At 38.6% G+C, this 25914-nt stretch overlaps 1 protein-coding gene across 26 annotated transcripts in view; it reads right to left on the bottom strand.

Annotated features, from left to right (window-relative positions):
• Window positions 1-201: 201 nt before the first annotated feature.
• The window catches only part of AFDN (afadin, adherens junction formation factor), a 260034-nt gene continuing 234321 nt past the window's right edge, over window positions 202-25914 (bottom strand). For 5 of the 26 annotated variants that reach the window (XM_075596883.1, XM_075596889.1, XM_075596891.1 and 2 more), the window contains 6 exons: window positions 24395-24430; window positions 23133-23147; window positions 18814-18948; window positions 10386-10890; window positions 5747-5831; window positions 202-3167 (listed from right to left, as the gene is read on the bottom strand). In XM_075596883.1, the coding sequence (XP_075452998.1) occupies window positions 3014-3167; window positions 5747-5831; window positions 10386-10890; window positions 18814-18948; window positions 23133-23147; window positions 24395-24430 (930 nt within the window). In that variant the 3' untranslated portion in view covers window positions 202-3013. The remainder of the gene's footprint in view (window positions 3168-5746; window positions 5832-10385; window positions 10891-18813; window positions 18949-23132; window positions 23148-24394; window positions 24431-25914) is intronic. The other 21 variants (XM_075596901.1, XM_075596906.1, XM_075596900.1 and 18 more) reach the window with 11 other exon arrangements.

Raw genomic sequence — 25914 nt, 5'->3', positions numbered from 1 at the left:
TGTCTAGACGCTTAGAATCTGGGGATTAAGTCCTTATGAAAATCACAAATACTGTAGTTCTACAGAAAAAGTGTCTAATATATTTTGCCAATAGACAATCATGATGAATATATTATCGCATAAATTTGTGAATCCTGAGATTGTTATTACATTTGTCATAGTATTCAATAAGAGGGATAAGTTACAAAAATACAGAAAGACTTAAATACATACAAACTTTATTAAAAATAGGTTACAAGTGAAATACAGTAGAAATTGGAAATTACAGCAGTTGTGATGTTTTCAATATCATAATTCACAATTATGAAAAGCAATTCTATGCATATCAAGGACAGTCATATGGACACATCCATTTTTTTTTCTTTAGCTCATTTGCTAAAAACTTGTCTAGTTGTATAGCAGCAACAAAATGAATTCCCAATAATAATCATTCTTTGCTTAGCTCTTTGCACTTAAAATACACCTCAATAATTTGGACCATAGCATGACTGCCAATGTTCTCAAGTAGTCAGAGTAGGTTGGGATAGGCCTGCCTTTTCTTAATCATCAGAAAGAGAAAGCACTCCAGTCCTTCATAAACATTTTATAATCACATAACACAGCAATTACATGTATGCAACATTGACTTTAGTTACAGACCATTTGAAACATAATTTACACATCCAAACACTGCATTGTCAACTTCTATAAGGGATTCCAGAAGTGGATCTCGGAGACTACAGGTGGGTACGGGCTTATTTATAAAGTCCCACATCTAATTTACTGCAGGAGTCTAAAATGCCTCCTCTTGGTATATATCAAGGTCCAAATGAGTGGTTTCTGGGTTCTGGCCCCAAAATATAGTATTTTACTGAAAAAGTTCTGGGTTTTAAGAGTAAGTCTACTGAAGCCTTTGGGATCACTAATGCCAAAAATGACAAGATTGTCTTCACAAAGAGTAAGACTCACAGCAAATGACGGAGACTTGACAAGCCTAGACTGAAGAGAGGAAACATCATGAATAGTGCAGATGAAAGCTTTAAAAGGGGACAGCGTAATGATGCCGTTTTATACTAAGTAGTACAGTTTAACTACCAGTGTTTAAGATGAGTAAAGGTTGAGTCAACAACTTAAAGCCAAGGCTGGAGAGTAATTGGCACTGCAAACTCTTTACTTCATGTTTTACAAGGTTAGCCGAGAACCCCAAACAATTATTTATAAATGTGTCAACTAATATGAAAAAGGAATACATTTGTGTGGTTTCATCATAATCCGCTTGCCTGGTCTCATCATACAAAAGTAATCTTCATTATAGGGGAGTAATCATCTGCCTTACTTATTTGGAATTGCACATATTCTATTATATATTCTTTTACGGTAGAACTCCACTTACTCCCTGTTTAAAACTGTATAGGTAAAACACAGGTAAGCTCGAAATCACAAAATAAATGTTTCTAATATCACACAGTGATCTTGAAATTGAAGTGGTTTAATTTCCCACAAATCCGACAAACATGCCTAATTTAAGACAATTGAAGAAATGAAACAATACATTTAAGAAAAATAATTAAACAGTCTACAACTTTCAGAATTGGGTAAATTATTAAACTTTTTTCTAGAAGCCCGCAATGTGTTGTTTTTCAATGCACAGTAGTGCTCTCCATGAAGAAATTTGTTATACATGACCACAATAAGCATTCAAATTAGATTGTGATCTTATTTCACATTATGGTGTAGGATAGCAATAATAACATTTATTTTGCCATGTCTGTCTGGTAATACAAACTTTTCCCCACCTATAGTAACATGGAGCACGTAGTCAGTAACACCAGAGCAGAAACCCATGTTGCAATGAGATTGGGGATTATCCATACATATATCTGGCACCCAATGTACACACAGGCCATTTACCAAGGCTGGATGGTGAAGAAAACTTTTTAGAGAAGGTACTACATACTTGTATTAAGTGATCCTATTATGAATTCAAATCAAAACTACCGGTGCAAGATGAATAGTGCTAAAGAACTATTGTATTAATGGTGCAACATAAAATGTCTTATAGTTTTTAGTTTACTTTTTCCACTGTAAAATATCATTGATGAAATTGTAGATTGTGGCTATTATTTTAACTTCTACCCAACCGAAGGCTTCCAAGGGGCAATTATATATATATATATATATATATATATATATATATATAAAGTGTTCTTTTTATCATGTGAATAAAACAATACACATCCGAGTTATAGGAAGTTAATTTCAAGTGGCTGCCAAAGTATTTTATTTATAAAATGAGCTTTTTTTATTTTTTATTACAAAACAAGTATCCTCCATATATCTCTTTGGAGATCTAAAATGCAGATTCTACCTTGGTACAAGAGTAACCATATAGCCATATGCTATATACCTTTTGCCCCCTCTCTTTCAAGAGAAGAGTTCAATAATTACTCAAAGAAACCACCAGTGAATTAATTTGAGCCAATTGACGCAAAAAGAAAGAAACAGAGCACATTTTTCTCTGGTGCAACCAAATATTATACATTTTATACTGAGAATATGAGAATGATGCAGCCTTCCCCACCTCGAAAACTTTAATTCAGAGAACATCTTGACATTTTAGAGGAACAATTGCAGCAGTTCAACTTACAAATGTTTATTTTTTATTTTTTGATTGACATGTGCATTCCAAAAATGCTATGAACATACACTTCCATAAGGGCTCCCCCCGGAAAAAAAATATATCATACAATTGCCTTCATGTGATCCATATAATTAAAACCTCATTTAACAGTGTAAATTGTATAAACCATGAGTTCAATGTGAAGGAAGCAAATCATTCTTCTCTATTGCAATATCTCTATATTTTGAATTAACAGTCTCAGAATAAATGAATCATAAAATCACTCTTTACAAAAAAAAATATATATATATTCCTCCCTTTTACACTTTTCCCCCCAACCCTTGATTAGGATATTTTGTATTTTATTTTTTAACCAGGATTCCATAAGGTGCCTTATTATATTATTCCCCAAGATCATTTTGTGTTTAGTTCACTTTCCAGTTCCATTAACTTCCTAGAAGCTTTTACTTTGTTAGAAACATCCTGGCCGTGGGAGAAGAGACGTTGGCGTTCCTTAAATGTCATACTCTCTGGTGCTCCTCCTGTTGTACCAATATCCCCGTCTTGGCTGCATGGAACAAGGGAAGAAAAGCAAACATGCAAACTGAATAAATCATACAACCAATTACTGGAAAATGGATTCATGTTATACACTATTTTATAGGTATACGGAGGAGCAGGAAGTGAAAGGTTTTAAATCAGCAATACCCATCAGAAGTCAATAGGAGTTTAGCTCCTATAATATTAGCATTTGGCCCACTTAGCATGTCCAGCCTTTTTTTATGTTAAAAAGTATGGGGAAAGCTCTAGCTTCTATAATGTTACCATTAAGAACAGTAGAGGATTTGTTTTGTTGATTCACATATTGGGATGCACATGCCCTATGTACATTTTGGTCTAAGGATTCTATTCTATAGTAAGGGCTGACACTAAAGAACCTTAAAAAAAATGTTTATCACAACATAAGAGATATCTGAAAAGGAGCCATGTAAGCATCATCATGGGCACGTAATGAGATTTATCCTCCATTTGCTTCTTTTAAAAACACTAGTGTAATTAGTGAAGCAGAGTTACATTTAGACTGACTTATTCTATTATTGTGCATTTTAAGCCTCACTGGTTCTTTAAAAGATACACATGTTTTTGTATTTCTTACATTATCTTGTGTAAGCATACTTTTGTACAAGAAATGATCTATAACTTGGGTTGCCAGGTGGCTTGTCCAAAAATACTGGACAAAATGGTGAAAGGTGCGACACGCGCGAGAATCGTTGGTGGGGAAGAATGTTATTTATAAATGACCTGACTGGTACATCATTTGTTCTAAATTTCACTCCAAGTATTCACCAATTTGCACCACTTTTTTTTTTTTTTACAAAACAGAATATAATCTGGGGAGGGGTCTTGGGAGGGAGTGCCCTTCCGAGGATTTTTTTTTAGGAAATAGAATATGAAATTAATGCATGCTTGGAGTGAAATTTAGAACAAATGACGTAATGGTCAGATCATTTATAAATAACTGACCTGCAGTCATACTGTACAAGGCGAGCAATACTGCAGCCCTCCTCATCCTCTCATCCCACTCATCAAACTTCTGCCTTCGTCATCTCTCATCACCCCTCCCTTCATCCTCTCAGCCCCCTGCCCCTCCCCCTCTCTCAGCTCCCTCCTTTCCCCATCATTATCACCCCACAGGACAGCCGGAGAAGACACACACACAACCAGGGCAAAACAGAACAAACACACACAGGACACAGCCTCACCTCTCTGCTACATGCTTTCCCTCCACTCTTTAGCCTCACCCCCTAGGTTCCTGTCACCTCCTCCTGATTGGCTGCATTACACAGCAGCAGCCAATCAGAATGGAGGAAGCTGCCCAGCAGCAGCAGCAGCAGCCCAGCTCTCCCCTGTCTCGGGGGAAATCCCACGATTGGTTACCAAGTCTGGAGAGGTAATACCGGCACACACATACATGTCTGCTATTATCTCTCATTTTTACCGGACAGAGTAACCAAATACCGGATACCTGGCAACCCTATCTATAACATATATTTTTATTGTCTATTACTATAACTGATCTGGTAAATGAAAAGTAGTCAATGAGTGCAATGAACACACGTCTCCCAATATATAACAGTTGGCATAGTTCCCTGCACCACCTAAATTTAAGGTTGATAATTACACCATGATTGACTAGCACCACCATTTGAAGGTTATAAAAAAAAGCAATATGCATTAGGACATATTTGCATTTTTTTTGCATAACCAAACTGCATTGGGCTGTGGGGAGAGCTTCATTTTACCCTCCGGAGCACGTAAGATTTCAAACGCTTATATCTCTTGAATGGAGCATCAGATTTTAAAAAGAAAAGCAACATTGGAGGGGGAAAAAATATTTCAATAAAACATCTTTAAACGTAAAAAATAAAATATAAATCCTGCCGATCAGCGCAGACGGCTGCTTTAAATTAGTACTGGTGTATTTACTTACAGGCATCACATTCCCTCTCCCAAACCTCCACAATCAACTGCTCAGCTTAAATGGAGTACAACGTTCAGATTGTGATCCTTCTGGATCTCCATTAAATAAAGTAGACTGTGTGCTGGCACTGAGGAATCAAGCAACTCAACACTTGTAGAACAAACACATGAAGGCAAAGGTGGCCAACTCCAATCCTCAAGGGCCACCAACAGGTCAGGAATTCAGGATATCCCTGCTTCAGCACAGGTGGCCAAGTCAAAGACTGATTGAGCCAACTGTGCTGAAGCAGGGATATCCTGAAAACCTGACCTGTTGGTGGCCCTGGAGGACTTGAGATGCACACCCCTGCACCAAGGGCTGAATTCAACATCATCTAAAGTGGCTGATCGTACTGCAATCGCCCAAGCATCATGTAGGGTATAGATCGGTCTTACCACATTGTATAAGAATAGAGCGGCATGTGAAGCGAGCAACAAGAAAATATAGTATATGTCTATTTGATCCATTCAACTTGCAGTGCTATATACAGTATGGTGACAAGGGTCAAGAAATTGAACCACTTGATTATACAGACAAAGAAATTTAGCATATGTGATTCAAGAGGTTCGAGCAATGCAGCTGGGGAGTAGTTAGGCAGCCCACACAAAGAGAACATTATTTTTTACCTTTTCACCCGTTTGTCTCTGGGATCCTTATAAACTTCATTGCTTCCAGCTATTGAGCCTGTTGATCCAGTGTAAGAGTTTGGTCCTGATAATAAAAATTGCGTGGCAGAAAATTAAGTGAACATTTAGCTGTGGCATTATTGTTGGATTATTTTATACTAAAGTTGCATTACTTTTCATTATCTGGGTAACTACCGTATTGGCCCGAATATAGTACGGCATCGCACATAATACGCCCCTAACGTTCTGAAGGTGTTCTACATGAAAAATAGGAGGTGTTAGGCTGCGCATATAATACGAGTACAGTTTCGGAAGGACAATGTTAGGAAAAAAAACACAGCACTACTGTATATTCAGGCCAATACGGTAATGACCATACTACAAAAAACTCTGCACCCTCGACTGCGCTCTCTCACAAAGGGAAGACAAAGCATGCATGTTAGCTCCTGTATGAAATCAGCATTGCATGTTTAGCTCATTTAAACTTGAAATGCATATAATCAAGAAGCTTACTCAAAATCAAATATAATTTCTTCAGTTGGCAACGGTTATGTTAACAACGAAGTTTTTATAATATCAATAGGACAATTAATGTAATTCTCTACGCCGTTGCGACCTGGAATATAAATACTGTATGTCCTCTACTGTCCCAGTTTCTGCTTATAATGCAATCTGTACTGAAACATGCAATGCTGCCTTTCAGATGCCAAATGGGAGGTGGTTTCAATCATATATTGATATGTGAAGCCATTTGCAACACTCCAAACCAAAATTAGAATGCTCTCAAATTAATGTTACATATTAAAATGATTTGGCTTTCACTTAAACTTTACGTTGACACAATATATTGCCAATAGGTTTGATATCCAAAAGTAATGGCAGAAATTAAATCATTAAATAAAAAAAAAATACAAAAAAAAAATACAAATAAAAAATAAAAATAGGATTAGCATTTCCTCTAAGCCTTTAAAACAGAACGGGTCTATGTATCAAGGTCATTTTGGTGAAGAACTGGGCCATTTTCATCCTGCACCAATACATCCAAGTAATTTTCTCCAATTCTGCCCGTCTTACCTACCTGGGGAGTGAATGTCATTAGAATGAGGTGGGGAGAAGCGCCTATATTATGAGACTCATCACATCTGCACCTCTCTGAGCTATACTTTTTACCTGTATTTGTGCCAAAGTAAATGCCATATATACGGTGGAGCAATTCTAACGTTCAGATTTCAAAATTGGATATAAAAAAAACAAATGCAGTGCGTCTAAACAAATTTTTCTCTGTGTTGATACATAGACCCCTTACAAGATTATTACCTGGTGTTTTGCTAATATTATGCATAATGACTATCTAAAATGCCCACAAAAGGCAAACATCTACAAAAACAACAAAATGTACACAAATCATGCAATGTCTACAGATTTCCATAATTATTTCTAATACATTGGTGATCAATATAAAGTATTTTTAGTACCTTAGCAATGCCCTTATCTTCCACTGGCTGTAGACAAGGTGCAACCATACTTTCAGATTCGCTCTTCACTAACCTGTGTAGTATTTGTTGAAGTTTCTTACAAATGTACTTTAAATGATACACAACTATTTTTGTTTTTCTAATTTGTAGTGTTTTAACCTTTTCGATGCAGATGGGCCAGAGGCACCAGAGTGCCATTGGACTTCCAGAATTCTAGGACCATATAGATAACATGACTTTGCTTTTGCACCCAGAAAACTGCTGACCAATTGCACATCAAAATACTAGTGTAGTCATTAGTTCTATTACGGTTTCAAGACCTGTCCCCAATCAGCCAGTGGGTAGATTAAAGGACCAAGCAGTTGGCGTAAGCACGCTGCACAAATGTTAATGTGCAAGACAGAAACAAGGGCAGAAGCAGAAAAAGACAGATGTAAACAGATTGATGCGATTATGCAATATAAAAAGCTTAATTTATGCAATAGAAAGTGATGTACATTGTACAAATTGGTTTGCCTGCTATGCCAATTATGTAGATGTACCAAAATCATATATAACAGCAAGGTACTATCTGTAATACATTGAATACTTTCTGGCAGTGCATAGCAAAGATTAGCAAGGACTTTGGACAATAAAGGGAGTTTATATACACACACACACAGATGTGAGAGCCTGGAATACAGATGCTTCTTCTGTAAAAGGGCATGCTATTGTGCAAATGTGGCCCTGTGCCACCGATCATGCAGAACAGGGGCCTGGCTCTGATACTCTATGGATTTCTCTTGAGGGATTGCAGGCTTAATAGAGAGGAGGGTGCACAAAATAGGATGATGGCCTGCCATTCAAAATTAACCAAAGTGGAACACTGAGTGTACATTACTAATACGCACACACGCACACACCTCTCCTGATTGTTTTAGCATTTGAACAGAATATGTATACAACATCATGGAGCAGAGAATCTTGTTTGGGGAATTGGTATTACCAGCTTCATTGTGACATAATTATTACTGAAATAGACATGAACAAGTGCCCCATTACCTGAACGCTTTCACATGCATCTTTGGTAGGATACAGTTTTGCATACAGTAGCAATACTCTGTATCAAGCTACATGAGTTACCATTTATATATGTATATATACATAATGGAAACAAACAGAAAGTACAGTATGTAAAGCCATATTGTGAATTTAAACCTAAAGATTATATACTGTAATCTTTAAACTTGGTGCACTTTTATTTGGAGACTGGACGCCAGGGTGCATACTTGCATAATGACCTTCCTCGAGTATCAAACATTAGGTACAGATGTAGCATACGGTATTGCACCAGTTAACGCAATGTGTTGCATTAACGACAATGCGTTATTTAACAGTAGGGCTATTGAAAACAATGGTTATGGAGAGAACACATGGTATTTTGTGCATTAACATGGGTAATGTCTGCTACATCTGTATGCCTCAATTAAAAAAAAAAATGAGGCTTATCTGTAGCAATTACTAGTGTCCTCATACTGTAAGCTCATATAAAGTTTTAAATGTGTGAAGCCCCGAGTCCCATTGGAAGAATAGCGCTATAATATTTATATCAGTGTGTTCCACTATGCAATTTCGACACATGACATAAAATACCAGTTCATCTGCCTAATAAAATGGGTGTTTCCTGGATTTAGACATTAGTAAATGTCATCAATTCATCAACTCATATTAGACATTTTGTACTTTGGGCTGTAAGCCACAGCCATGTGCAGGCAGCACAGTTAATGACAGATTTGGACAACTAAACTTATGTTCCCTAATTAGGATACACCAAGTTTCTTATTCTGAGTAAGATGTGGGGTGTTTTTGTTTTATTCCAGGTTTAGATTAGAATGAAATGCTGCTTTTTTTGGCTTTTAAAACTGAGTGGAATGAACTTGCGCAGCTAGAACTTTAAAACAATTATTTTAAGTGTACTGTATGAGTGGGATTTTTACGCAGAAAATGACTGCCAAATTGAAATGAAAATATGATAAAACCTCTCATAACAAAGCAGGTTAACCCTCCCCCGAAGTCTAATCTCTTCTGCTGCTAGCAGGTCACTAAAGAAAAAGTACATCAGAATAATAAAACATGTAAAACAGAATGTAGGAAGTCAGCATTCCACATAAAAATATGCTTATTGAAGATGCAGTTCCCTCTGCGTGTTTATTTTTTTTAGATTTCTTCACCATCCCGTAAAACAGAGTGTCTGTTTCACCTTCCTATTTTAAACCCTTGCCCTGATTTTTAGACTGTATATTTTAGTCCTAAAAATTAGTTCAAAACCTAAATTAACATGGACGATAAACCGCTTTCAGGTTGTGACATCACTGAACTTCGGGAAGCTTTTTAGATAAGACTATTTGAAGACCCATTGTAGTCTGCAAAACTGCTCTGTGCTACTTGGTGTACTGCAGCAAAACCAGATGGAAAGTAAAAATAAGGCAGATAAGCTGCTTTAATGGAAATCACATTGAGCTCACTACATTATTTTTTTTTGGGGGGGGGGGGACACAGTATTTTAAAGGCTCTTAGAAAAGTTGGTTAATGTGAACTCTAAAATGATCAGAATATGCTAAAAAAAATATAAATAATGTGTAATGTTTTGGCATCTCCACTGTGCCATGCTGTGGGATATCTTAGTGCTTTAGAAATAAACTTTAAATTATTATTACAGTATAGAGGTCAACATTCTGGGTTAAAACTCTTAGCCAAGTGATGCCCTTCCCATTCATTCCATGGAAAGCTTGCTCGTGTGACTCAATGTCAAAATAATGGACGCCTAAAAAGTGCATGCAATAAGCATTCAGCAAACCTAAATGAAAATGTGGAGAAGCAAAGCATGAAAGCCAAAACCAACAGTACTTTGATTTGTTCAATCATTTTGTCTTCATTTGCTTATTGGAGAAAAGAGGAGAGATGAATTAAGTGGTGCGAGGATAGGAAGGGTTCGATAGAATAAAAACTAAATCAGTATAAAAACAGGAATATTTCCATGCAGACACTGGGATTTAGGTAAATCACTGTGCGGAAATTACTGACCAAGTATGAAGGGAAGAATCACAAATTAGAGGATAGTCTAAAATCACCACAGTGTAAGGGGTGCGAGATTCTGACTAGTCACACACAGATTGCAACTGTACCTTTGGTGCTGCTCTGGAAAGTTGGTTTATTTGGTATGGGAGGGGCCAGGCCTGTTTTGTAACCAGTACTGTTGGCATTGGCTGAAGGTGGCTGGAATGAGTTGGAAAGAAAGATGCCATCGGACACAGGACGAGGCTGGCGTGCAGCAGGCAGCTGTGGCTTATGGGCAGCTGGAAGGAGGTCACCATAAGACTTTCTCGTGCTGGCGTACTTATCCTGACCTGCTAGGTTTGTGTCTTCCTCATCATCAGTATATGTAACAAACTTGGCAGTGTAAACCGTGTCGGGGGAGAGGGCTTGTGTTTTGAGGTAAGAGGTGTTTCGCTGAGGTGGGGGAGGCGGAGCGTTAGACGGAAGGGGTGGGGGTGGGAGCTCGTATTCCCGTGGGAGTGGAGGTCTGTACAGACCAGGCTCTTCAGGCTCAAGTAATCTGCGATCTGCTTCGTCGTGCTGCCTGCGCCTCTCAGCTCCCAAACGGTTGTAATACTCTTCTTCCTGTCTCCTCTGCCAACCAAACAGAAAGAATTCAATTAGTGTACATCATATACCTGTGTATACATGTATACATTCAAAGGAAGGGAGAGAAGACTAAAAAGCGCACATACACTGTATATTTTTTTTCTTTGGAATATTTCAGTCTACACAATTCACATTAATTTAATTATATTTCCGATTACTTTATAGCACCTTTTTTACTCATTGATATTTTTAGTGGCACGGCTATTCTTTTTTTTAGATCTGTTGCATACTGATTTATACTAGAAGTATTATATTTTGTAAGGTGTTGTGTTATACCTAAAGTCAAATCTCTTATTCCCGGATTGTAAAATTGTATGTATGTATGTATATATATATATATATATATATGTATATATATATATATATATATATATATATATATATATATATATATATATATATATATATGTATATATATATATATATATATATATATATATATATATATGTATATAAATAAAGGTTCCGCTCCCGTTACTAATCTCAGATCTCAGATTGTTTGTATTCTTCATTATTGCTGTTAATGTTGTTTTCATATATGTTGTTTTGTTACGTTTCACAAATCGAGCACTGAAATATTTGCCAGTCTGTATTTTTGGGTTAAGTTAATCAATAAATCAGATGGTACTGATGCAGCGGCCGTTATTCGAACACATCACGGCGCCAATTTTGAATTCTCTGCTTTTCCCTACGCAGCATGAACACGGCCAATCGCCCCAGGCTCCCGCGCTTATCGCGGATGTATTGTTTGAATTTCATGGATTCTGTTTCTTCGTTTGCAATAAAATGGATGAATTGTAATGTGTACAGTACTGTGCTACTGTGCAAATTTCATGTTTATAAAAGCCAGAACACTAAAATTCGTTTTTCTGAACTCGCATCTTAGTGCGGGAAGGCTGGAATTCATCCCGCGGTTTCAAATCAGGATTCCGATGTACATGACACGTGAAGTGTTTGAATAACGGCCGCTGCATCAGTAGTCATGGTAATGGGTGGGCTATGTAAGAAGCCATTGCAGTAAACCCCACCCACACAAGATATAGGTGCTGGTGAAATGCGTAGGGGCAGCCATTGCTGGGAACCAAGCCTCGCTCTTGTGCTCTGTTCTGTGACGTCACTTGCCTACGAAACCGTGACTTCCCATCTGTCAGCTTGAGCTGCAGTTTAACACCAGCGTTCGCATTGGGAGGAACAGGTGGCAGATTGAGTGGCAGTCAGCTGTTCCATCAGAACCCAGAGTTATTTCTTACATGCTGGTTTTGATTAGCACTTTAAGTAAACAACTGTTTTTATCTTGATTCTTATAATAAAATTGTAATACAATTGTTGTGTGACAGGAGGACCACTTCCTAGGAGCTGCGCTACCAAAAAAACAGTGGACTAATACCGGAGTCTACAAACTTTATATTTAAATAAATATAAAATTTATTCATCTGATCGTTTCAAGGTTCTTCTGATATATATATATCAGGAGAATGAAGTCGCCGCAGTGTGACGAAACGCTGTATTTGGAGTCCCTGGCTTCCCTGCGCTCCGGCTGGCGGTAATTTCAAGTGTTAGCAATCGTTGTATGAGGGAGCAAAGGACGTGCAGGCATTGGATGCCTTTATATCTTGCTGCCAATTCATGGTGAACCTGGGCTGTTTACATCCACTCTGCAAACCTGGGACTCACCCTACCACCGCAGATGACCACAATAGAGATTTCTCTCCCACGAATGGTTCTGTTTGAAATCCTGTAAGTGCACATTTTTATGGGTTGCTGATTTTTTAAATAAATGTACCTTATTTTTTACTCAGTTACGTGCTATGGAGCTTGCGCTTTTGTTTGTTTTTTGTTCATAGATTCCAAAAGTGGTTGGCTATACCACTCCCCTTAAAGCTGCAAAGACGCTCCCTGGATCTTCTATTGGGACTATATTTCTCTCTGGATTTTTTGTTTGAGTGTAACATTCAATTTGGATTTTCCTTTTTTTTTTTTTCACTATCACGTTATGGTTTGCAGATATTAGGTTACATTGTGGTAATTTTAATTTATTTTAATATTTTAAATATGTTATTATAATTGATCATTTATTAGGGTTATTTCACATCCTCTTTAGCGCTACTTAATTTTTGTGTTGTCTTTGTTATATATATATATATATATATATATATATATATATATACACACCATAATACTGAGTTAAGTTATGGTGAGTAAAAAAAGTGACAAAAACCCTCCACAGGAAAGCAAATATGCAAATACAACTGTATGCTCATCTGCATGTCTTAGGCAGGTCTGCAACCCCACCTTTCACCATTATCACCCAGCATACAGCACTTCCACTGCAGCAAGGGATTCTGGGAAATGACATGCAAATGAGCACTCAGTGCCACTTTTTGCTTCAAAAACCATTTTTAACATGGTTCCCATAGCTTCTGTGCATACCCAGTTAACCAGCCACACACTGATGAGACCCATTAAGGTCGAAACAGCTGTCTGTGGGTGGTTTTCTGGGTATGCACCTTAACCCTGGCTGTGCTCAAAGCTGTGACCATGCAGCAAGCTTAAGCCTATAGGGAACCATGTTAAAATGGTTTTTGAAGCAAAAAGTGGCACTGAGTGCTCATTTGCATGTCATTTCCCAGACTCCCTTGCTGCAGTGGAAGTGCTGTATGCTGGGTGATAATGGTGAAAGGTGGAGTTGCAGACTGGCCTAAGACATGCAGATGAGCATACAGTTGTATTTGTATATATATATATATATATATATATATATATATATATATATATATATAGAAAACAGAATACAATCAGCGCAAATTCCAAACACTTAGTGGGGTTGTAGTAGTAAAAATATTAACTACCCCTTGCCAATCAGTCAAACAGGAGGTGTTATACCTTACAATCTATTCTTGCTTGAATGCAGCCAATTAGGTCTGCGGCTCCACACTTGCCGCAATGGATAATGTAGAGAAGAAATGACCTAGGCGCATTATGCCCCTGAGGAAGCCCTAGAGGAGAAACGCGTAGGGCAGACCCTGCAGTCATTGCAGGCATTGCAAACCGAGCAGAGTGAGACGCGCTGCAGAACGGAGTGGAGATAGCGCTGTGACGTCATTGGAGGTCGAAGTCTCGCGAGAATTGGAGCCGGAGCACGTGACGCGGAAGTAAACCAAGCTAGCAGCAGTGCAGTGGACCGGACAGCTTACTCTACGAGTGTGAGAGACTCAATTCAAACTCTCAACTGCTTGAAATTATTTCACACCATGTGAGTGAGATACTGTTTGTTATTTTTTAGATAGTTTTTACAATAAAAGGTTTTATACTATTTTTGTTCCATTGTCCCTCTTCCCCTTCCCCCCCCCCCCCCCCTCCCTGGTGAGCTATATCCCATGTTAAGGAGACACGCAGCTGCAGATGAAAAGGTGACCCCTGAAGCAAGCAGCAGTCGTGGAGAGTCTGAGATCCATGCAAACAGCAAAGAAATCCCAGCAGCAGTGTTCCTGAATCCCAGTGGTGGATTAAAGGCTTTTATTTGGCTGATTAAGTGTAAGTGTATACCTTACCACCTTAACTCTGAAAGTAACAGACATACTGCCCTATGATATTTTTCTCTTTGTCTCTTTCCTGGCTTATTTGCGCCTAGGTCATTTCTTCTCTATATATATATATATATATATATATATATATAATATATATTATATATTATATATATATCTTTTGTTTTATACACACACGTCTGTTGGTCTGCTTTATTTCTTGATATAAAGAACACCAGATTATATATTCTGCAGATATTGGAATTTTACTTCTAAAATATGGAGAAAATAAAATTATCTGTCCTACATACAAAAGGTAGAATTATTTTACTTTTGGACAACTGTTTAATAAACCAAATCAACAGATCAAAATACATTTAACTTGGCACACCCATAGCCAGCTTTTTATTAATACCTCTGGCATTCGATTATAGACAAGGCAAATATGAAATGTACTGTTAGCACAAGGAATTTGGCACTCATCTACGAGCCTGCTTTGATTTATTCAAGACATTATCCTTTTATTCAAAGAGAATGCCTGGCATTTTCACTTTTAACAGCCTCCAACCTGCAATTGTATATATAGCCAACTTGATTATCATACTATAGTTACAGGACTATAATTTGATTCCCTTCTACACTTTAATAATCTATAGCTGTAACTTGACAGCGTTTAAAGTAACATATATAGAACATTTTTTTAAATTTTATTTTACAAGCCAGCAGCCTCACCACTTATGGACTATACAATCCTGTAGCACTAAAGGTCCCCATGAACTTCAAATATTTAATGACTTCTATAGAACTATTGGCGAAATGCCACATGAAGAGGAAAGAGGTGGTGGTTGGGGGTGAAGTTGTGATCGGGTTAGACTTCAATAGAGGCATCATCTCCCCTACAAGGTCCAGTGAGCAAGGCTCCGCGACGTCAAATGGCATGCGTTGCCATGACAATGTAACGTCACAGAGTCAAGTTGCCATGACACCGGGACGCCGTATGGCACCGATGCGTCATGTAACCCCCCGTTGTCATGGCAACGTGATGCCACAGTGTCCCATTGTCATGGCAACGGGCATGAAATTATGCTACGTGGCGTCCCGTTCTCATGGCAACGCGGCACCATTTGATGTCGAGCAGCCATGTTGATGGGATTTGCTGCGGGAGATGCAAACGCCCAAAGATTTTCTGGTAAACCCATAGCTCGGAGATACGTGGTCAAAACCCGTAGTCTCCAGGTCAAACCCGGAGTGGTGGCAACCCCGGTTGTGATACACACGTAATAGTATATATACCTAATTTGACATTCCTTAGTGTTGCATGCCCATTCAGATGCAGAAGAGCTTGACATTAGACATATTCCATAGAGAATTGTTATATTCATATCACATTCATGTTTTTACAAAGAAAATTTTAAATCTTTGCAGGTTGGGCCCATTTTATATCATCATAAACCGGAAATATATATTGTGTTATAAATAATATGTGGTTAGACTCATCTAATAAAAGGTATTACAACCTGAAAGAATGTAGATATTTTACAATTCAGGGGTCTTTGTGAGGCAAGTGGATTTCAACAGAAGATATTTATTATCGGAGGTGTCTTGAACAAGAGTTTAATAAAAGCTGTATTGTCGGTGTGGACACACACACACACAAATTAATTATTTATTTTTAAGTAACTAGTACATCAGCCAAATGAAAATGATTTAAGAAATATTTCAGCATGCGCCAAGCTGTAAAAAATATTTACACGCCTGATTATAATTTGTCTTCAATATGTCATATTATAGCAATACTTTTTCCTTCCTAGGGAAACAGCCATGTATTAAAGCAACATAACTTAAATTGACTTTCCAGATGCTTTATTGGTAATATTTTGTCATTGTGCCTAAGATTTATGCATAGGATTCTTTAAGGTGGGATTTCATATTAAGCACTTATAGGGATGTAAGGGCTGAAAATGTGTACTAATGTTTTAAAGGTTACTCTCACAAACAGCTTAACATGGGCATATCTGACAAAATTACATTAGTTTTTTGGGGGGGATTGCAAAGGTTTTCAAATTTTTTTTTTTTACTTTTTGGGGAAAATTTGCAAATGTTCTCCCATGTTTGTTATATTATCTTTGCGAATATTCCAGTGCCATTTACATGGCAAATTCGAATGCTGGGGAAATATGTCCCCATCGCTACTGACAACCAACCATCTAGGAGTGGCAGGAATGTACTGTACTACTGGTTAGTACCGTGCCGGAGGTTCTGGTTGGATATGTGAGTAGCAATATACAGTACTTCAAGTTCATCCCAGGCTGCAGTAGAGGCACTGTATGCCAAGACATAATTGTGAAAAGCAGACCTGTCTTAGACACGTGAAAGTGCGCACAAATGATATTTTTATTTGCTGTACATTGTACAGGGAAGAAAAGAAAAAAAAACAGCACACATCGGAATAAAAAGAAAAAATAGTGATGTTCAAAAAACTAAAACTTTTTCACAATCTGGTGAGATTTGCACTTACATGTCAGTGCCTGACCACAGGCAGTTAAAGGTATCTTTTCCCCCATTTGTCCGTTTATCTCCATACAAGGTAAAGGATTTTTGTCCCTTTTTTTTTTACCCATCATAACTTATATAATGTGTGGGTTGAAACCCATCCCAGCTGCACATTACAAAGCCAGTATTACCTTCCTCACACTGAGACCCAAAAGGTTGAAACAGTTGTCTGCGTGTAGGTTTACTGGCTGTGCACTTCTTTAACCCTGGCTGTGCTGAAAGCTGTATACTGCGGCAGGCAAGATTATACGTGTCCATGGTTAAAATGGGTAAGAAGCAAGAGGTGACACACTGTGTGCTAATTTGCATGTCATATCCCAGAATCCCTTGTCGCAGTGGAAGCACTGTATGCTAAGAGATAAAGGGGAAAGGCAGGGTCGCAGACCTCTATGAGACATGGGAATGTGCTCACAAGTGATATTTTTATTTGATGTAAAATGTAATTTATAATACATTTCAAACCTATATATTCTTTACAACTTTTATATATTTTCCTAGTTTTTTTTTCCATATTGCAGATCTATCAATTTTTTTAACCTAATACAATCCTACAAAAAGCAAAGGATCATGAGAACCATATGCTTTTAACCTACTTAATTCTGCAATAGATTCTGAGTGAAATATGTCCTTTTCGCTACATTTTCTCTTCCCTGCCTGCATTGGTAGCATTGTAAGCTAAGAGATAATGGTGAAAAGCAGGGTCGCAGACCTGTCTGAGACATGTGAATGTGCTCACAAGTGATATCATTATCTGTTGTACTTGATTAGAGAAAGATTGAGGACAGGGATGCAACACGGTATACAATGCATGGGGTGACCAGACGTCCTGTTTTTTTGCTGTTTGTCCCAGGTCTCTACTTTTCTGCGCACCGGCCACTGATCGGTGTTTTCCGGTCGCTTACATGCATGCACGATCTGCGCTTGCCACTCGCACGCATGCGCGATCAGTACAAACTTTTTTTTGCTGGGACAAATATGGTCACCCTGAAAATGCAGCATGTTAATAATAAGCATGGCATATCTTGCAATGCTCTATTCACTATTTTACACATACACTCACTGTCTCTAATACGTCAAAAAAAAAAAAACATTTATATTTTAAACTCGGTGGCTGGGATTCTTTTTCCTTATGTCTGAGCCAGGGCTGGCCTTAACAGGTCCAAAGGCGACCCCTCCTGTGGGAAAAGTTAAGGGTACTTATCTTGAAGAGTGGCCCTCCTCCGGCAGCATCGTGGCGTCATGACACCATGGCGACATGACATGTCGCCATGGCAATGCGGCGTTGTAGGACGTCAGTCACCATTTCAACGCAACCGGAGGGCTGCTCTCAAACTCCTCCCCCCCTCCCACACTCACATCTTTCTGACCTTGGGGTGAGAAGCGGTCCTGCCGGTCCCACGCTCCTTCCTCCAGCCCACCCCCCCCCCCCGCCTCTCTGGTCAGGCAGACGTTGGATACCAGCGCTGACAGGAGGAAGGAGAGGGAGCAATGGGCACCCGAAGGCACAGACCCCAAGGCAACCGCCTTGCCCTAAGGCCAGCCCTGCTTTGTTGGTTCTGTAAAATGCTGCATATATTGCTGGCGATATAAAAATAAATACAACGCACCTCATCAGTCAGAACACGGCTTCTTTAACAACTTGCATAGCCTCTGATGGCAGGGTAGTGGTTCAAGTGTCCTTCTATTGGGTTTCTTTTTGTGAGTGGAACTTTAAATTTCCCCATAACAAAATGACACAAGGAAACAAGCAACATACGATAGAAGACTTAAATATATATATATATATATATATATATATATATATATATATTTTAAAAAAAAGTCACTCCACCTTTTCTTCGGCCTCTCGCTTTGCCCGCTCTTCCTCTTGATGCCGGCGGTCTTCTTCTTGCCTGGCTCGGTCTTCAGCTTCCCGTTTGCGGATCTCTTCCAACTGCTGCTGCCGCCTGCGCTCCTCATCCTGCAACTAACAGATGCTGGTCTTTAGTACGATAGGAGACCCTTTGTCTTCCACAAAATACTAGTAGGAACATAGAAGCTGACCTATCGATTTTTTATATATGTGTATCAGTATGAGTTTGTGCATGCGTGTGTTTATGTATACACACAGATAGATTATATATCTATGTATACACACGTTATATTTAATATGTTATAAAATAATAATATAATGTTGATGTGATTTTATTTTTACCTACAACTGAGAAAATGTAACCTACATCTGCTTACAATTTTCAAGTCACAATTTATTGTATGTAATTTCAGTTACTTTGGTTTTTTTACACTGTTTTCTTGTACCATTATTAGAATTTTCTGGATATTGCTTCTTTAAAATCTCACGCACCAGGGGGAATCAGACACATGCTTTAAAAAAAAAAAAACACAATAAAAAATACATACGTCACACCTCAATATTTCAACCACTACTGGCAGCTAGGTACTGAATATAGGCAGCAGCTGTCTCATAAAAGAAGAAAATAGGTTTTATTTTTCCCAGAGTATACGCTTCATTACTAGGTTTTAAGTGGGTCAATCAGCTTATAAAAGTATTTTGCTCACTAAAGTGCAATACCATTCCAAGAATGGAACTGCAGCCAAATGAAACATACAGATGTGGCCCATTCTATAGGCGGTGATATTATGATATGCTACACTACATTGTATAACAGTATATTATGTCAGTACAGCCAATGATTCCCATGGAAAAACTGTGAAACTGCCATATCTTTTTATTATTATCAATAGATGGTAATTCAACAGCTGCACCATTTTAAAAAGGTTGGCTTTCTATCTGCCATGTTCTTAGTTACCTTTCAATATTATGTAGCACTCGCCTTCATTATTCTAGCAGGAGACTATAACTCTGAACACCATTTTTGAGAACAAACCTCTTTAAATGTGCCTTGCCTTCCTAACTCTCTGGTGTTCGTCTCTCTCTCAGGATTTCTGTTTGTAAATGACTAAACCGGTCATATCAAATGTCAAGATCAGACAGACCGGACGGATATAAGTTGATCAGGTATAAACCGATTAACAAATCTGTAGCTCAGCTATCAATAAAGGATTGCGCAGAAATTGACTTAAAGGAAAAACATACATAAAAGGCTTTTTTCTCCACACCTATATCAAATGTAAAAAAAAAAATAACAAAAAAAATAAAAATAAAAAACTTGCTGACATAAGAATGGTCTCGGGTGTCAAACTTCCCTAATATTCTGACATGAAGGAATGGGAAAACCGATCTAGATCAAAGTACATCCCATCATAAATGGCACAAGAAAGGAGCGCAACGAGAGAGCTAACAAGTATAAAATGTAATCTATGTAAAAAAAATAATTTAAAACGTACATATACAAAATCATAATGTGGCACAAATACGAAGTCTATACGCGTACAGGTTGGTGAAAGAGTACTGTATGCTGTGATAGAGTATGCTGTGATGTCCTACGTTTGGTATCCACATGAGGTTTGCCGGCTTTCATTCTGGATCCCCTCTAGACTTTGGCCAGCTTAGATAGCTTACTCTTGGGATATGGACTGCATTTGTGTCCCTTTACGATATTGTATATATGAGTTTTTAATTACGTTGCTTTTTTACATACATTTTATTTTATAATTTTATGCTCTCTCGTTGCTCTCCTTTCTTGTGTAATTTCTGCTGAAGTTGCTCCGCTGATCACGAGAGGTTATGGAGCAGCAGGAGGGAACTATACTACATAGCAAGAGCGATCAGCGAGTGTAACTGTTACATCTCATCAAGCATTGCTCAACTTTTCCTCAGCTCCTCCTATTGATATTCTGTAAATCTCAAACACAGAGGATGAAAAGGTTGCAAACACCAAAATTGCTTTGATTTACAGTACAGACCCCAATATAGTTCAGAAATAGATCTGCTTTCTGTGCATTCATTTTAAATATGGGTAGGGGGTCTTTGTGCAAAAGCTTTAGATGAGCCACCATTGACAAATGTGTCACGGGAGAGGACAAGGAGATTGATAATTGCTTCACATTATAAGTCGGTTGCAGTATGTATCCTGAATTTCTCACAACCGCGGCACTTTGCAGTTGAAAAAAAAATGTAGGTTATTGCTGTACCCAAGATCAAAAGGAATTCTATATGTCGAAGACAACTCCAAAAAGGAACCAATTTTGACAATGAAGATGATTTAATAAAAGGTTGTTAGATGTGAAACACTGCCAAAATGGTCAACGTTTACTTTTCTCTACAATGCTGATTAATGGCAATAACTTAGTGTGAACAATATATAGATTTGAATGGACTTGGAGAGACTGGAAACTTGGGCAGGTAAATGGCAGATGAGGTTTAATACAGATAAGTGTAAGGTTATGCATTTGGGAAGCAAGAAGAAACAGGCGACTTACAAATTAAATGGGGATACATTGGGGGAATCCTTGATGGAGAAGAATTTAGGAGTGCTTGTAGACAGCAGGCTTAGCAATAGTGCCCAAAGTCATGCAGAAGCTGCAAAGGCACACACAATCTTATCTTGCATTAAACGGGCAATGGATGGAAGGGAAGTAAACATAATTATGCCCCTTTATAAAGCATTAGTAAGACCACACCTCGAATATGGAGTTCAATTTTGGACACCAGTCCTTAGAAAAGACATTATGGAACTAGAGAAAGTGCAGAGAAGAGACACCAAATTAATAAAAGGGTTGGTTAATCTGATTTATAAGGAGATTTGCTAGCTAAATTAGATTTGTTTACATTAGAAAAGAGGTGTCTAAGAGGGGATATGATAACTATATACAAATATTCGGGGACAGTACAGGGAGCTTAAGGACAGTACAGAGGACTCATGGTCATCCCTTAAGGTTGGAGGAAAGGAGATTTCACCAGCAACACAGGAAAGGGCTCTTTACAGTAAGGGCAGTTACAATGTGGAATTCATTACCCATGGAGACTGTGATGGCAGATACAATAGATTTGTTCAAAAAAGGTTGGACATCTTTTTTTAGAAAGGAAAGGTTTACAGGGATATACCAAATAAGTAAACATGGGAAGGATGTTGATCCAGGGAGTAATCTGATTGCCAATTCTTGGAGTCAGGAAGGAATTTATTTTACTCCTTATGAGATGTAATCAGATGATATGTCACTGGGGTTTTTTGTTGGCCTTCCTCTTGATCAATATACTGTAAGTACGGATATAGAATAAAGTATCTGTTGTGCAAATGTGGCATAGGTTATGGGCGTACGTCTATTTTCCACCTCATGCACTATGTAACATACTATACACACCATGTTCTTGAAAACGACAGGAAAAAAAAAAAACAACACTATTGCAATCAGATGGGAAAAGCAAAGAAAAATTGTAAACGTAAATGGACATGGAAAAAACATGAATGTCTGTTGTGACGTACAGTGTGAACTCCAGTGGGGGCATCACAATACTGTGATAGTGCCAGCACTTGAGGCAAAAAAAAAAAAGTAGTGCAGTTACTCCACAAATCTGAAAAGGGTTCCATAAAATGGAGGAGTACAATCTCCTTCAGCATAGGGAAGTGGCTTTAGAGCATATTGAATAAGGTCCTACTGTACGACTGCTACCATGGTGCACCGTAACACAGATAAAGGTGTTGCGCTGGTTGTTTTGCATCAATAATAATAATAATTAAAAAAGGAAAATACCGGTGCTGCAGTTAAGCTGATGTTTCTATTCATTTATACTGGCATTTTGCTTTTCATAATATCATAACTTTGGATAGAAAGCCCCCCCAGTTCCAGAGAAATGTTAAAAACATAAATGATATAGTAAACACATACAATGATATATTACAGCCTATAATGAAATGGAAGATGCCTTCCAAGGACGTTCGCATTACGGCTTAATTAAAAAGAAAGTTTTCACACTTTTACGCTAATATTTCTGGAACCACACACAGTGCACTCTGGTATACAAAATCATAAACCATAAATAATCCCGAGTACAGTTTATATAACAGAATAGGGTAATTTGTAAAAAATAATAATAATGTTTGGGCCAGTTTAACAGGACTGATGCAATAACATCAACGTATGCAGCTAAACAAACTGGATGGCCACAATAATTAATCACCAAGAAATGAATTACACAGAACATTGCACAGGACAGCTAATATTTCCTTGAATGCGATTAATACTTGCCAATTTACTCCTAATCTGAAAATGAGTGGGGAAGAAAAGTATATTAAATACATCAGAAAAATCGTAATTTAAACACATTAGAAATTTACTAACAAGTCAGGTGCAATTCTAACAAAGACAAAGGAAATAAAATAAAAACATATATATATATATACTGTGTCTGTAAAAATCCTAAGTACAATTGTGCTTACTGCGCACTATATTGTAATTGTGAAGCACAAACACACACACACACACACACACACACACACACACACACACACACACTTGTTAAGGGTCCAGAAATGCAAAGCTGGCTCCTTCAACAGGACATAGTGTCTAATGGTAACATCAGTCTTGCGTCAACCGGAGGAATTAAAAAATAGAACCTCTGGCTTTTTAAATATATATGATTTGGTGGATTTGGGTTCTGAGTTTACAGGGGCTCGTGACTGTGCGCATAGCCTCCCGCACTCCTGCAGCCCCAGCGATCTGTGAATATGGCTGCAGGAGATTGGGGAGGTGATCTTGGTGCGTGGTGGACGGGTCACTTTGAAGACTCCTGAATCTACGGATTATGATCACTCATAATGGGGCCTGAAAAAAACTTTGCCTGGGGGCCCGCTTGTCTAGCTACGCCACTGGATGGTCCGCGACGTGGTTGTAGGCTTAAAATACTTTGGCCAAAGAATTTAACTAAATGACCCTTATGTGAAGATAAACAGAAATGTATTTAACTATATAATATGTCAAGTTAGATGTATGTATATATACACACAAACACACACACAGAAACACACACACAGAAACACACACACAAACATCGAAGCACCCTTGCTGGTGATGGGTCAGAAATGCAAAGTTGGCTCCTTCAACTGGGAATAGTGTCTACAGTGGTAACGACAGTCGTGTCAACCAGAGGAACGAAAGAAGGGGGGAAAAATGGAGCCTCTGGCTTTTTACTATTAGTTCTAATAGCAAAAAGGTACTAGCTACAACCACACAGAACATTATAAGTGTGGAACAGGAGAATTAAGACAAGTTGAACAGATCAGAAAAAACAGGAAAGAAACGGCATTCAAATACTACTGGTACTACAGCACTTCCAGGCAAAGCATGCTTGAAGAAACATGTGGGACGCTCCCCAGAACAGGATAGTAAAGACAAAATACACCACATCTACCACTACAGAACAAATGTGAAATCACAGAGAACAGTTCCAAGGAGAGAGGAAAAGCGAAAAGAAAAGGTTGTTGAAGAAAGAGAGAAAATACAGAACATACCAAATCTAGAACAGAGATTGCTGGCATAGCAGTCTGCTGCAGATAGCAAAGAGGAGAGGGGAAGAAAAAAAAAAAAGATGCTAGGTGAAAGAAAATAATTAAATCTGCAGTTTTGTAAAGCAATTCCTCTTTTCTGTTTCAGCCTGAGGCAGAGAAAAAAAAAATATATAAAGAAAAATGGAAAGTATATTTCGAATGTTTAAGGAAGAAGATTGGAAAAAAGCAGAGACATATCTAAAAGCGCAAAGGAAGGTAATGTTCTTTATAATCAATTTACTTCATTTCATCAATACTGTACCTTGTTATTGCTTATGTGCTACAGAAGGGGTGATCAACGCCAGTCCTCAAGAACCCCCCACCCCCAGAGATTGAGCCACTTGTGCAGTAGCTGGGATATCCTGAAAACCTGACCTGTTGGAGGGGGGGCTTGGGGACTGGAGTTGAGCTTCCCGGTGCTACAGAACTCAGTAACGTTTTGCCCCTCCCTCACCACAGGTCTAACTGGATTAAAGTGCATTTTCTACCCTCTCAGACAAGGAAACATAAGTATGTTCTGTACATGTAAATGCATACAATTTAGCAACCTGAGAAAAAGAGCTCTTCTTTTTAGGCCATTAAAAATGTGTCATGTTATGGTGGAAAGGTTGTTCCGAGTACTGACGCTGCTGCACTAATGTGTTTTGTTTAACTATACTAGGCTGCTTCCCTAATAAGCATCTCTCTCATCTAAAATTGTGGAATCGGTACACAATTAAATACACCTTCACCCTAACAGAAACACATCTCTGGCACTCTCTCTAGCATGATTGGAAGGGGCACTAAGCTACTATATAGTGATTAAGGCCGTTCGTTCCAGAGGGACCATAAGGCCGCTGTCCCAGTCTGCACTGTAGCACGCACGGCGGTGTGGAGGCTGCGGTCCCAGTGCGTTCTACACCGAGCCGTGCGCTGTACGAACAAGTACCGCCCCTCAATGGGGCTGGGCCCACTAGGTACCTTGGCGCGCATTTGGCAGCCGCGCTCTACGATGGGTTTTTCCAAATACAACAAAATTGTATTTGCGACAGAGGCGTGGCTACACCCCCCCACCCCGGCGGTTCAGCCAATGAGAGCGAACCAGCCGCTTGAGGTCATAGCCACGCCCCTGCAAAAACCCCACCGCGCTCCGTCGCAATCTTTGCCTCTCTCCACAGACCGCGGTGAAGCGCTGTGCGCGCGCCGCCACCCCGCGTGCTACAGTGCAGACTGGGTCCGCAGCCCTAGAATTGCAATGCTGTATACGAGGGCTCTTAAACAGGCAACCTCAGGACCAAACGCTGCCTACGAGCAGTTTGATGTGGCCCTTGGACACTCTGCTCCTGCTATTTCATACCAGTTGCTTAGGCAGTCAAGTACAATTTTCCCACACCGAAATTCACTTATAAGTTACGGTAATGTAAATATATATGGTACATGTATGTTATAAATGCTTGCAAATTGTTGAATTATAATGTTCATGTCTTTCAATTGATCTAAAATTA

The sequence above is a fragment of the Ascaphus truei genome, chromosome 4, assembly GCF_040206685.1.
Source record: "Ascaphus truei isolate aAscTru1 chromosome 4, aAscTru1.hap1, whole genome shotgun sequence".
Taxonomy (NCBI): Eukaryota; Metazoa; Chordata; class Amphibia; order Anura; family Ascaphidae; genus Ascaphus; species Ascaphus truei.
This window is presented reverse-complemented; position numbering and strand designations above follow the sequence as displayed.